We start from the raw sequence: 13,424 nt of genomic DNA on the forward strand, positions 1-13,424 counted from the left end.
AGCGGTTGGAGTTCTTTAGTCAAGCCTCTGGGAATAATGGCAAGCTCAGAGTTAATTTGCTTGACTTGGTTTTTCGCCCCTGCTGTGAGATGGGCACGCATGCCAAAAGCATAACCGGTGGCTTGAAGTTTGAACTGAGCTTCGTAGGCGTGTCTCTTTGTAGAATTTATTTTCGGGGGTTCTTAGAAACCAAAACCGAAGTTGTTTTGCAACAATGCACATAGTCACACTCTATACAGGTGTTGGTACCTACTTGGGGCGTCCCTTTAGCGTCCACTTACACACCCACCCTTCACTGATTGGCCGACTTCTTTGCCGCATGCCTGTCCACAGTCACTTCCCCCTTTTTTCTATATAAACAACGTGTCGGCTGTCAGTCAGGTTTTGGAACTCAGCGCATACACAAGACGCTCCGCATCATAAGGCGTCCTGTCCATTTACGTGAAAATTTAAGACTTTTAATGGCGCCTTATAGTCGTGAAAATACGGTACTGTGTGCACCGTATTTTCCGGAATCACGTTGGATTTTATCAAATAAATGTCCCCCCAAAATGCGAATAATGCTCCGGTGCGACTTATATATGTTTTATTCTTCTTTGTATGCATTTTATGGCTGGTGTGACCTATACTCCGGAGCGATTTAGAATCCGGAAAATACGGTACAGTTAGTTGTGTATGACTCTATGATGGTTGGCAGGGTCTGGGTCAAGTAACTGCTGCATGCGTGTGAAGAAATATTTGGCAATGTACAATTAATTTGATGGAAAAGAATGACTAGTAAAATTAGGTAGTGAATATCAAAAATGTCCGTTATAGCATTTTACTAAAGATGCTACCAATAGAGATTCCTGCTTCCACAGTATACCTGCAGGTAAAGGTACTCAAAGGCAGTCTGATCGTCTTGTAGCAGAGTCTCAGGTAGTTTTGGAATGAAGCAAACACGGAATAGACATCTGAAGTCACGGGACTCCTTCTTCTGGACCACCTGAACTCAAATCAAAAGGTGCATGCATTATATGTATTTTCTCGGTTGCTTTGGTTTATTTCTCATTTGCAAAAAAGTCAGTGCATTTTTCCAAACAATTCACACAAATAGCAAAATACCACGGTTCCCTTGCAAAAGCTATTTTCTCACCAAATATCCTTTGTAAGCTACCCCACACTCAATATTTGTGTCACTGAACATATCGTTGCCATTAGAACAAGTGTTCATGTCATTGTCAGTATGACAGTGCGCTCGTCTGGAGGGATGTTTTGTTTTAACGTTTTGATGACAAATTCATGACTTTTCACTGAAAGTCACACATTCGGGGTACTTGGAAGATTGATTGCAAGAGACATTCACTTTTACTGTTTCCACTGTAAGTTGTTGACAAATCTTCTCATTGTCATACAGAAAAGGAACAAAAACAGCAATGCAGAGCAGAAATAGTGGAAAGTGGTAATGTGAACATGGGGCAATCTATTTTGGGAAAATTGAACATGGAACACTGTAGAAATTCCTACTTCTTACTAATTTTGGGCCACCAATTCCCATTCAAATCACAACAATTATCTTCACTTGCTATGCGCTATTGCGGAAAACTGGATGATCATCGATTGAGCTAATTCACTTCTTTCTATGCATTAGAAAAAGTCCCAATTCACCTGGGGGGAAAAAAGGGCTCAGGGAAATGTATCGAAACCTGACATGTTATGACAACTTTTTGTGGGGTATGAGACAATTCAACAGAGACCCACAATAATAAAATTTTAGTCAACCAGAGCCAAAGCATTTGCAACTTGTTCAAATAAATGAGATTTTTTTTGTTCCCAAAGTGACACAATTATTTAAACATGGAAACAAGTAGTTTAAAGGATTCCACTCTGGATGAAATATACCAAAGCAACTGGGGAAAAACTGTAATTCACAACACAGAGGTCATAGAAACGTTGCTTGTCCGTAGACGAATTTCAAAACATCCAATTGGGGAAGCGGGTCAAAAGTGTTGTCGGGATACCTGTTGGATCTTCTCATCATCATGTAGTAGAAGTAGTTTCGTGACACTGTATAGTTGCTCAAGCACCAGGGAGAAATGTTCAATATTTCTCAGAGAAAGTTTTTCCTTAAGTGTCATCACAATGTCCTGGCGCAAAGAAAATAATCATAGTGATTAAAAAAAAAAAAAAAAAAAGACAAGAAACAGTTTGATTCACATTTCTTTTTCAATAACAAACTTGGATATTAGATAAATAAAGCTCAACTTTGGGGTGCCAAGAGCGCAACACTAATGTAACAATATTTAGTGACAATTTAGACAAGTATTGTCAACACAATTGGCCTTAGCCGACCCAGTCAGGCAAGGCCCGAATAACTGAGGGCTCTTTAGTTTCATTATCCTCGCTGAGTACAATGCGATGTGATGTGTGCCAAAAATATAATCATCTGCATTGTGACGTCGATCGGAACGCTAGCCAACGAAGAAGCAACCTGAAGCTGCTGCGATTGCCAAACTAAAAAAATGAAGGACCAGCTGGTTTAGTATTTATATTGTGCAGCACACATTCACAACAATGGAAATGATAATGAAAGTGACAAGGACTTGTTGTTTATTCAGTCGAATATTGTCTCTCTATCCGCACCCACGCAAAATGAATCTCCAATTTTACAGACCATCAAAGCAGTCCTTCATTTGTAGTGTGTTATATTTACACATGAAATTCATACTGTAATTTTCGTGAATAAAAGACACTATTTTTTTTGTCCTATGCTTTTGAACCATGTAGCTCAGCTTTTGTTTTCTATCACAGGTTTATTTTGTGACTTTGGCTCTTGTGATTTCCAGGACTTTGAGCACTAAGTAAGTAATTTTCCAGAGTACTCCCGTTGGTATTTTTGTTAAATGCGTCTTTGTCAGTTCACCCTGCTCCTCCATCTTGCCTGCTTTTTGGAGTCCTCCACCACCATGTTTGTGAGAATCTCAATGACACAAGAATCTCTTCAGTTTTCACAATTGCAAATGTTGCTTTTCACCTAGTTTTGTTGTATTATGAATGTACTAGCTGGTGCGCCGCCGTCCGGGCGGCTCATCAGCTAGTTCCTGCGGAAGGCTGGTAAGGTGGGCCTTGGGCCCACAAAAGTGTTGTTGCTTGGTTCAACTTTTTGTTCATCTTCATTGCTTATCGCGAAAATAAAGAGATGTTTAGCTCTACTAAATAACTAACAATTTCATTGCAATGCTTGTGGGTAGACAACATTTTTTCGCTAAGATGCCCGCGCGATCGTAGTGAGCCACTGCCTGAGCGGCGCAGTGGCGGCGCGGTGAAGTAGGTACGTTTTGAAAAGGGACAGACAGAAGGACAGACCGCGTGCGGGACGACGCGCAATATATATATAGATTGGGCAAGATAAGCATTTTATTTCATGAAACCATGACTGTGGATGGTATTTTAAACGATGACTTCTCATGTTTTTTGCTGGCTATGATGTGAGAGTGAGTACCAAAGACACATTGACTGTAAGAATCAAACCTTTCCTTAAGACAGGGTTGGAGAACTGCAGTTCCTCGAGAGACATATCGTGAATGTTTGAGATCCCGCCCGACTCTAACACACCTGATTCAATTGTTCCTGATCATTTTACGCCTCTACAGAGCTTGCTGATGAGCTGATCATTTGAATCAGGTGTGTTTCAGCAGGGAGCGATGGAAAAACAGGCAGGATACGTCTCTCCGGGAACTGGAGTTCCCTGCCTTAAGAAATATTCTTGAAGAGTTTGCATTCAGGCTAATGACATTTTGTTTTTTACATATACATGTCATTTGTGCATACATTAGCCACTGCGTAACTAATAGTCGCGTGTCGCCACATAATTAAACGGGATATTATGTATATTATTAACCCACGCAAAACGCAGCTATAGTTCCACAGCATCCCAGAACCTTTGTCATACTTTTGTTGTCATATGAGGCAAATTCGCAGATGATCTTAGACCAGGGTTGCATTGCAAAGATGGCTGTTTTTCTCTCATGTTAGCCAATCGGCTCCCCCCGCAGCGGTAAATCGTGTTGTTCCAACAGCAAATAGCTGAAGAGTCTTCAGTGTGAGGGCCAACTTGGAACCTTTCATTGGTCCACTGTGACGTGTTCAGTAATTTCATTGGTTAGATGAACAGCTTGATGCTTGTCAGTAAAAATTTGAAGTTCTAAGTTTGGGGGGGGGGGGGGGAGTAGCGGTTTACCGTCCAGACAAAATGGTGAGATTGTAGACTGGACTGCTGCAACAGAGCAGATCTGAAAATATATATATATATATAATTTGGGGAAATTTCACATTTTTCAAGAAATTTTAAATGATGGCGCATACAGTAGTTAAAATGGGTGGGAAAAGTGAATTATCTGATAATTTTATCATCCCTCGATGAGCCCTTTAGTCCAAAGAAACATGCAAAAACAGACATTTTCCAACTGTAGCAGTGCCATATAATGCTTTGGTACTTCACAATCTTCAAAAAAAATTAAATGGCGTCATATGGTCAAAAATGGCATAAAAATGTGAGTTTTGTTGTTTTATCTATTGGATTAAAATGACGTGGTTACATTACAAAATCACAATTTTTGCTAAAACGGGACAGTGTAGTCTGTCCGTATGTAATAATATGAATCTAAATCTATCTTGTACCTTGACTGTCGTGCTGGGTTCAAATTTAAAGGCCTTGGTCTGCCCATTCTCCAGATACACCTTCAGGACATTAGGCAGGAATAGCAGCGAATTGCCCTATAATCCATACAAAAGTAGATGTCAAGGAGACGTACTGTATTACATTATACTAAAACAATGACTGTATTTGTGTAGCACTTCTAAAAAAAACACATGTTGACAAAGTGCTTTCATAGTAAAGACACCATTAATGTGTGTGTGTGTGTGTGCGTGCCAGGTACTTGTGATACAATTTGAGTTGGACAGGTCTCATTAATGCTAGGAAAAGGTTTGAAGAGATTTGTCTTAGTTTCATATTTTCAACACCCAATTCATCAGTGTGTCGACTTTTTAAATCCACTCGGTCACCTTTAAGAATAGTACCGACTGCTAGTTTTAACTTTAAGAAAGCTTTTTTTTTTTTGCTTTGCCCCCATACTGGCCTGTAAAAGTGACTTCCTGTCTATCTCATGCATTGATTTGCTCATTTCTCATGGCAAGAGTACAGTAATTGCATACCGTATATCATTGTATGCCATTGTTATATTTAAAATGCTCTGCAAATCCGTCTCCCTAACATGGGTCTTCACGCCCTGCATGTTATTCACAGTCATTATTCGGAGATGAGGCCACAATATCGACTTGCATTTTCTCTGAAATTAGTAAATGGGCACTCTGGTCTCTGTGGTATTTTCCATCCAGGCAATTTCACATCCGGTAACAGAGCCAGGCGTGTGTGATTTTAAAAAAATACACAACTGAGTTTACATCCAAGCAAATATTCACACGCAAACAAGAACAATTTATAGGACTTTTTGAACCACTTACTACATCTTTCACTCTGACATAAATATGTTGATCTGAAACGCAATGCTGCTGCTAGTAATAGATCCAATGGATGGCCGTGGGTGGGGGGGGTCTGACCACCAACTGTGAAATTTGTCAGCCAGATGTTTCAGTATACTAAAATTAATTGCCCATATATCTTTGCTTCTAAAACAAACATTTCACATGACCAGACCTCAGCAACCCGTGCTATGCAGATTTGTAAAAAAAAATACTACGCTATCTGAAAACACGCATTCACAGAGAGTGAGCCCAAAAGTAGTGTCATTGGAATTGTGTTCACACTAACCTGAGAGTGACCATTGACCTCCACCTCCTCAGCAAAGTGAACTTTTACAGGATTGGACTTGAGCTTGGCCCTCTTCTCAGCCGTGATAAATGATGACTTAGGACCCTGAAAGATATACAAGGCACTAAAACGTTTTCAGAATATTTCCCTAGTTTAATCAGCACTTAATATAATGCAAGTCGGCGGCACGCAGGCTATGTATACTTTGAGTGGCAAGATAAAATTTAGAGGCAAGCCATTTCCCCCACTGTGGACATTCAGCACTGCCGGTGCACGGCAGTGTTATTATGCTACGCGCATATACAGTAGTGCCATGGTGAAGCCACATGATTGATATCGCTCCAGCCTTTCATTTTCAATGGTGTCTGCCCTCATTTGGGTCACGAGTATGCTGGACCCTAGCTGGAGAAAGGCGGGGTATAACCAGGATTGGTCGCCAATCAATCACAGGGCATACATGGATAAACAAACATTCATACTCACATTTATAACTACGCACAATGACCTTAATTAACATGCATGTTTCCGCAATGTGGGAGAGGAAGCCAGAGTGTCGAAAACAAACATGAGGTTGGTGAGACCGAAGCCATGATTTGAATCCCACACCTCAGAACAGGAGCAGATGTGCCAATGAGGATATCTCCGGACCACCTTGTGTGACACTTTATTCATTCATTCATTCATCTTCCGAGCCGCTTGATCCTCACGACTTACCAGCATTGTTCTGAGTATAGTCACAGACAATGACTCTTGACACTCTCTATAAAGAAAAAAAAATGGAGAGGAGCTGGTAAAGTTGATTAAATAAAGATATACAGCCTACCTGCGCATGCATTGTGTGGGTTGCTTAAATGAAGTTGCCGGTGTAAGTGTAGACCTGATAATTTCAGCAGCTTGCTCAGGGGTCAGGTCATCGACAGCAACATTATTGATCTTCACAAGCTGGTCGCCGGGGAAGAGCCTGCCATCTGCAGGACCACCTGGATACATAAAATGTCCTTGTACTGGGTGGACGGGTCTGACTACAGATGCCAAAATCATCAAGTTATTATTTGGATGTGCAACGACGTGGCTAAGGCCAGGCTTTGCCAAGAAGACGAGGCAAATGATCTTCCTCAGAGGAAAGGAAATTCGGATGATCAGGAGCAAGCCAGGTAACCAAAGGTGTGAAATGTAGGCCTGTTTAATGGATTAACAAAGCTGCTCCACTCTCTGGAAGCCATGACCTATTCTGTGGTATTCATGGCAACAGGTCAATTGTAACTACTTGTCATTGAATGAAGGAGCATTTTCCTATTCTGCCGGTCTCCGTGTGCCACTTGCATAAATCGAAGAACAAAGATGTTTTGTTCATTCATTCATTCATCTTCCGAGCCGCTTGATCCTCACTAGGGACGCGGTGGGTGCTGGAGCCTATCCCAGCTGTCTTCGGGCAGTAGGCGGGGGACACCCTGAATCGGTTGCCTGCCAATCGCAGGGCACACAGAAACGAACAACCATTCGCACTCACACTCACACCTAGGGACAATTTAGAGTGTTCAATCAGCCTGCCACGCATGTTTTTGGAATGTGGGAGGAAACCGGAGCACCCGGAGAAAACCCACGCAGGGCCGGGGAGAATATGCAAACTCCACACAGGGAGGCCGGAGCTGGAATCGAACCCGGTACCTCTGCACTGTGAAGCCGACGTGCTAACCACTGGACTACCGGGCCGTCTAGATAATAGTTTTCTTGTCAATTCATTGAAATTGCTTGATTTCCTACACAGCGCCCCTGTTGATCTCGGGCGCCACTGAATACCTGGATTAGAGAACATTTTGAATACAATTCAACTTGGCCACTAAATTATTGTACTTTAAGGAATCGTTGATGTAGGTCGTACAGTTATTCCACCAAGGAAAATAATGGTTCAAATGGAACAAAAGCCCAACGGGAATATGTCATGACCATTATGGGTGGAGGAAACACGATTGTATCCATGAACAAAGAGCAAAGGCGATTCACATTTGACGTTTCTTGTCCTACCTTGGGTGACCTCTTGTACCAAGATAGGTGGCTGGGAAGAAAGAGTGAGGCCATGAGTTTTGAGTTTTGGGTCCTTTTGGATCAAAACATTCAAGCGGAAGGGATAGTTCCTCCTCTCTGTGCTAAAGGACTCTGCCAATCTCCCATCTATCGCAACTCTGTCTCTGCAGGTGGTCAGAAAAGAACACATTGTTAATTTGCAGCTGGTTGTAATTTTTTGTGCCGAGTGCTCAAGCTGTTAAATTGCACATGAGGTCAAAATGAGGTCCCTCACAGCTATTCATATGATGCATGTACAAATGTGTTTTTATGGCTAAATTCATATGTTGCGCCTTTTAATCAGGTGCATTTTTGTCTTCTGGAAATAATGGTAATCGTAGCACAAGTCAGTGTAACGCCATCGTGTAGTCTCTGCCCACAACCCGCAGAATAGCTTGCTGTTTGATTCCACAACACATCGAGCTAATATGTAGCTCCCCATTATTTGTAAGACCAAACATACTGGTTTTGGAACATGCTTCAGATAACAAATTAGACGTCCAAAGTTTTACCTGCTCAAAGACCTGCTGCCCAAATCTCGGGAACGTCTCAGCCATCTGCCCACTACCTGCTCGACCCTGCTGGTCCTGCGGGACGGGGAGCGACTCCTGTCCTGCAGTTCCATTTACCTGAGAAGAGGTCAACTTTTTGCCCGCGTCACAATTACGATGAAGTGTTACTGTTTCAATTAACGTCGGATGCATAAGATTGGTGTCGACACAATATGAGCATAAAATATGCGGTCATAACCACACCTAAAATGGAAACACACATACGCAGTCATTCATGCTGTATTCAGAACATGCTATACTCATGAAGAGCACTTTATAATACTAAAATAAATAAATGAAATTACTGAAATGAGGAATGACTAGATGGATCATCTAGGCTGTGGTGTATCCCACAGCTGCAGGAAGCAGACATGCTTTGCTGATGAAGGGCATTAGCACCATCCATTAGAGGGAACAAGCGGATGAGGCGGGAAAGGAGAGGATGAGATGCCAATTGAAAAAGACGAAAGCCGAGAAGCAAGGAGGACAGAAAATGGAAAAAAAAAGATAAGAGTTGAAGGAGGCAGAGGCTTTGGGATGCAAGTGCCAAGTAATGCAGTGTTTTGCCTGTCTTATTTTTCCTTTATATCCCAACCATGGTATTCTCTGACGTTTCTTTGATCCTTCTTTACTCACTCTCTTCTCAGGTTACGGAGACACAAATACATTTAGATAACTTCCAGGGTTGTTAATTAACACTCGCCAATCCGCCAAACGCAGGTTAACATTAATTTTGGCACATAGTGATTAAAACTCATGATATCCTGCGTTGTTAACTCTAGGAAGCGGGGCAGGTGTGACGAAGCTGCGCTTTCCCGGCAAAACAGAGAATTCTGTAACGGGTGTTTTGATTCTCTCTCCATTGTTTTAAAATATGGCCACGTAAAGGTTGTTATGTTTAAAACTGAGCCTGTTTATGACTTTTACAGGAGGTCTTATGTGGTGAAATGGACGCTAAACTATGTTAAAGGTGTCAAAGATTTTGCCTCATCTATATGCATATTGCCTTGCTTGCGCCATCACAGGTGCATTATTACTTGTTCTTGTTAATTCAGTGATCTCAGTTGCACATTTTGGCATAAATAGGAGTAATAACATAGGGTCTTTTTAGTGCAAACTTTGGTCAAGAAAATTACCGTATTTTCCGGAGTATAAGGCACACTTCAATTAATGGCCTATCATGCAGAGGGCACACCACATTATAAGGTGCGTAGTCGCTACAATAGGGGTGGAGCTAAGCTAAAGGGAATACAATACAATACAATACAGCTTTATTTATATTGAGCTTTCACAACCGCTGCAGCTGTAACAAAGCATTTTACAGAACATTCAAAATGCCATGTCCAAGAAAACAGAATATTGAAACATATAGAACTAAGGTGTCAAACTCAGGTCCTGAAGGGCTGCTGCCCTGCATGTTTTCCAAGTCTCCTTGTTGCAACACACCTGATTCAAATGATCAGATCATCAGCAAGCTCTGCGCAAGCCTGACATTGAAGCTGTTCATTTGAATCAGGTGTGTTGCATGCAAACATGCAGGGCAGCGGCCCTCCAGGACCCGAGTTTGACACCTATGATATAGAAGGTGCATCAGATTATAAGGGGCACCTATGGCTTTTTAATTGAATGCAAAATGTGAAACAATGACCAAATTTTTTTCGATTGCTTATATTTTTGGAGCGGTATTTCTTTAACTGGAACAACAGTTTACTTTCTTCAATATGTTTAACTTTCCTTTTTAAGGTATATGTGGAAGGAAACCGGAATAACAGGACAAAACCCTTGCAGGCACGGGGAGAGAATTCCACACAGGAAGCCCAGAGCCCGGATTCAAACAAAACGGATTTTAATCCCTAAATTGTGAGTTGGACGTGGTAACTAGTCAGTTACCGTGCCACCCTTTTTTGGATTAAACCAATTATGATCCAACTTTGAGTTGTACCTCATTTTAGTTGAATGCAATGTTGATTTAAGACAGGAGCAGTCTATTGACAAATATATTTGGGAGCAAAACACCAAACGACTTGTTAAAACCAGCAGAATTAAAATTGCATCTTGCGTTCTGAACGCATCAAAGTCACAGTACTGGCAAATGAGATTACAAAGTACTGTATGTCTACAGGCAAAGACGGAGACTTTGTGCGTCACCCACGCTTAGCCAGATTAGAATGAGCTTCTCCTTAACCTTCGAGGTCTGGTTAGGAAACGGACTAAGTTAAACAGTATCACAAACTGTCTGTGGTTCACTACACACTTCCCCTCTCACTGTCTGCCTTCCCTCACTATTTATTGCACATTCTGCTAATCGTCTAATCTTGTCATTCGTCTTTTTATATCCACCTACAAATGGTGTCGGATTCACAGACCGGCACACACCTGCTCTCAGCCCTTTTGTGTCAGGGCTCCATGTGGGCGCCACTTAAAGTCCCATCCTGCTATTTCTCCGTCCATCATTCTGCTGTGGAGGACCAGTCTTCATTCCCTGATGACAAACACAAATCATGAATCCCATTAATGGGGAATAGAAAAGCAAACACTCGGGAATTAAAAGGGAATAAAACAATCCAGCGCTCCCAAGCTCCTAACCATTATTAAGATGACTTGTGCCACATTCCAAATAAGCCAGCATTTTATAATGACCTTTTTTTATTTCTCTGAAAGCAATATTGCATTCTTATTCATACTGTAACAATAAAACATATTAGGACTTCAGTATTTTGTTAATTATGCAAGCACTTTAGGTGGTCTGATTTTGAACAGGCTATCACTAGTTTAACAGGGTCAATCACAAGCATTCAAATTTCAATTACGGTAGAAAGCTCTCTCCCTATGTGATTACAGCACTTAGCGCTGCTGCTAAAACGGGAAGACTTCCCTCCAAACGTCCCTAATCAAATGTTTTATGTTTACATGGAGTGAGAGAGAGAAAAAAAAAAGTGGGCATGAGGGAGAGCGAGAGAGATGAACGGAGCGGCGGCAGGGTTGGGAGAAACTGCAACAAATGAAAGATACATAAAAGAGAAAGCAAATCAAATGGCACGCAGCTTGGCAGAGAGAAACGTCAAAAGAGTGGGTTGGTCTACCAATTAAAGAGTAGAGGAGATAAGCACGGCAAATAATCAGGAATTTGGGAAAAGAACCGGAGACAGCTAGCAAGACAGGCGATGGAGGGGCGGGGGGGGGCGCACGATGGTCCTGCCAGGCTCTTTGTGCTGTTTGCTGAGTCCCACTTGCCCCAGCTCCAAACACCATCCATATTTAATGAGGACCTCGCAAAGCCCCGGGAGAGGTACCGTCAGGCCAACTGTCAAATACTGACTCTAGACTTTTCCTGACTGTAACTCTCACTTCAGTCAGTCCTTCTGTTGTCTTTCATTGCTTTCCTTGATGACACGTGTATTGAAAATGTATCCACGCAGTTATTAAATCTCTTTGTAAAATGACAACCTCCAATTTAAATGATTTTTTAAAAATCTAAATTGTGTATGATGGATGTGCACAAAATTCTCTCCGTATATTATAAATAAATATTTAAAGAAAAAAACAAAAAATTGGCATGGCATATTTATTTCATAAATATGATTATTCATTCATTCATTCATTCATGATTATAAATATCTATATATAATCGAAGGTTTTATAAAACCTCTGAAAAGCTCTGATGCAACCAAATACATTCAAAAGTCAAATACTGTAATTAGTGAAACGAAGTCCACTTGCATGCAATCTAAGTGTTGCATGAAACTTTCAGAATCAGGGTTCCCGGTCTTGCCTTGAAATTATTTTCCAGGTTGCATCCCAAATCCAGCACCCTGAGACTGTACGCAGGCCGAAAGGAAGGACGCCGGGGACTAGTGAGTGTGAGAGGCGCTGTCCAGGATGAAACATCCAAGCTCCATGAATACATCAAGGAGAAGGCTCCAACGGATGACGTACTCAGAGAATGTCTCAGACAATGGGGAACAGAAGATGAGGCGCTGGAAGAGGGACCATCATGGGAGGACAAGCCCCTACACGGGATGTACCACCGGACCATAACTGAAGTGGCTGATCTCAAGAAGTCCTATCAGTGGCCTGAAGGACAGCACAGATGCACTCATCCTGGCTGCTCAGGAGCAGGCCCTGAGCACCAGAGCCATCGAGGCCCAGATATACCACACCAGACAAGACCCAAGGTGTAGGTTGTTCAAAGAGGCACCTGAGACGATCCAACACATAACTGCAGGGTGTAAGATGCTGGCAGGGAAAGCCTACATGGAACGCCATAACCAGGTGGCTGGCATAGTCTGCCGAAACATCTGAGTATGGACTGGAAACCCCAAGGTCAAAATGGGAAACACCTCCGAAGGTGGTGATGGTGATGACAGAGCGAAGATCCTGTGGGACTTCCAGATCCAGACTGACATGATGGTAATGGCGAACCAACCAGATATCGTGATCATAGATAAAGGGCAGAGGAAAGCCGTTGTAGTGGATGTAGCAGTCCCAAGTGACGGAAACATCAGAAAGAAGGAACACGAGAAACTCGAGAAATACCAAGGGCTCAGAGAGGAGCTGGAGAGAGCCTGGAAGGTAAAGGTGACAGTCGTGCCTGTGGTGGTCGGAGCACTCTGGGCAGTGACCCCCAAACTAGATGAGTGGTTGCAACAGATCCCGGGAACAACATCGGACATCTCAGTCCAGAAATGTGCAGTGCTTGGAACAGCAAGGATACTGCGCAGAACCCTCAAGCTTCCTGGCATCTGGTAGAGGACCCGAGCTGAATGAGGGACGGACACCACCCGAAGGGTGAGATGAGGATTTTTTTTTTTATAGTGTGTGTAGAGAGACAGAGAGAGTGTGTGTGTACATGCATGCAAATTCATCAAATAAAATTGAATGAGAGAAATCATTAAATTTATAGGTTCCAATGATGCCAAATGAGTAAAAAGCCGAGAGCGTAAATACTTTTGCAAGCCACTGTAAGTTTCAACATTGCCCCTTTTTGCAGTTTGCTG

General features: G+C 42.2%; 1 protein-coding gene across 4 annotated transcripts in view; it reads right to left on the reverse strand.

The window, feature by feature from the left end:
* LOC127612536 (FERM and PDZ domain-containing protein 1) overlaps positions 1-13,424 on the reverse strand; it is a 120,178-nt gene that overhangs the window by 13,524 nt on the left and 93,230 nt on the right. For 2 of the 4 annotated variants that reach the window (XM_052083204.1, XM_052083201.1), the window contains exons 2-10: positions 10,804-10,909; positions 8,389-8,505; positions 7,838-8,001; positions 6,690-6,792; positions 6,527-6,572; positions 5,813-5,917; positions 4,660-4,755; positions 2,001-2,126; positions 866-985 (exon numbers count right to left, since the gene is read on the reverse strand). In XM_052083204.1, the coding sequence (XP_051939164.1) occupies positions 866-985; positions 2,001-2,126; positions 4,660-4,755; positions 5,813-5,917; positions 6,527-6,572; positions 6,690-6,792; positions 7,838-8,001; positions 8,389-8,501 (873 nt within the window). In that variant the 5' untranslated portion in view covers positions 8,502-8,505; positions 10,804-10,909. Of the gene's footprint in view, positions 1-865; positions 986-2,000; positions 2,127-4,659; positions 4,756-5,812; positions 5,918-6,526; positions 6,573-6,689; positions 6,793-7,837; positions 8,002-8,388; positions 9,946-10,803; positions 10,910-13,424 lie in introns of those variants that run through there. The other 2 variants (XM_052083203.1, XM_052083202.1) reach the window with 2 other exon arrangements.

Source organism: Hippocampus zosterae, chromosome 13 (assembly GCF_025434085.1).
Source record: "Hippocampus zosterae strain Florida chromosome 13, ASM2543408v3, whole genome shotgun sequence".
Classification (NCBI taxonomy): Eukaryota; Metazoa; Chordata; class Actinopteri; order Syngnathiformes; family Syngnathidae; genus Hippocampus; species Hippocampus zosterae.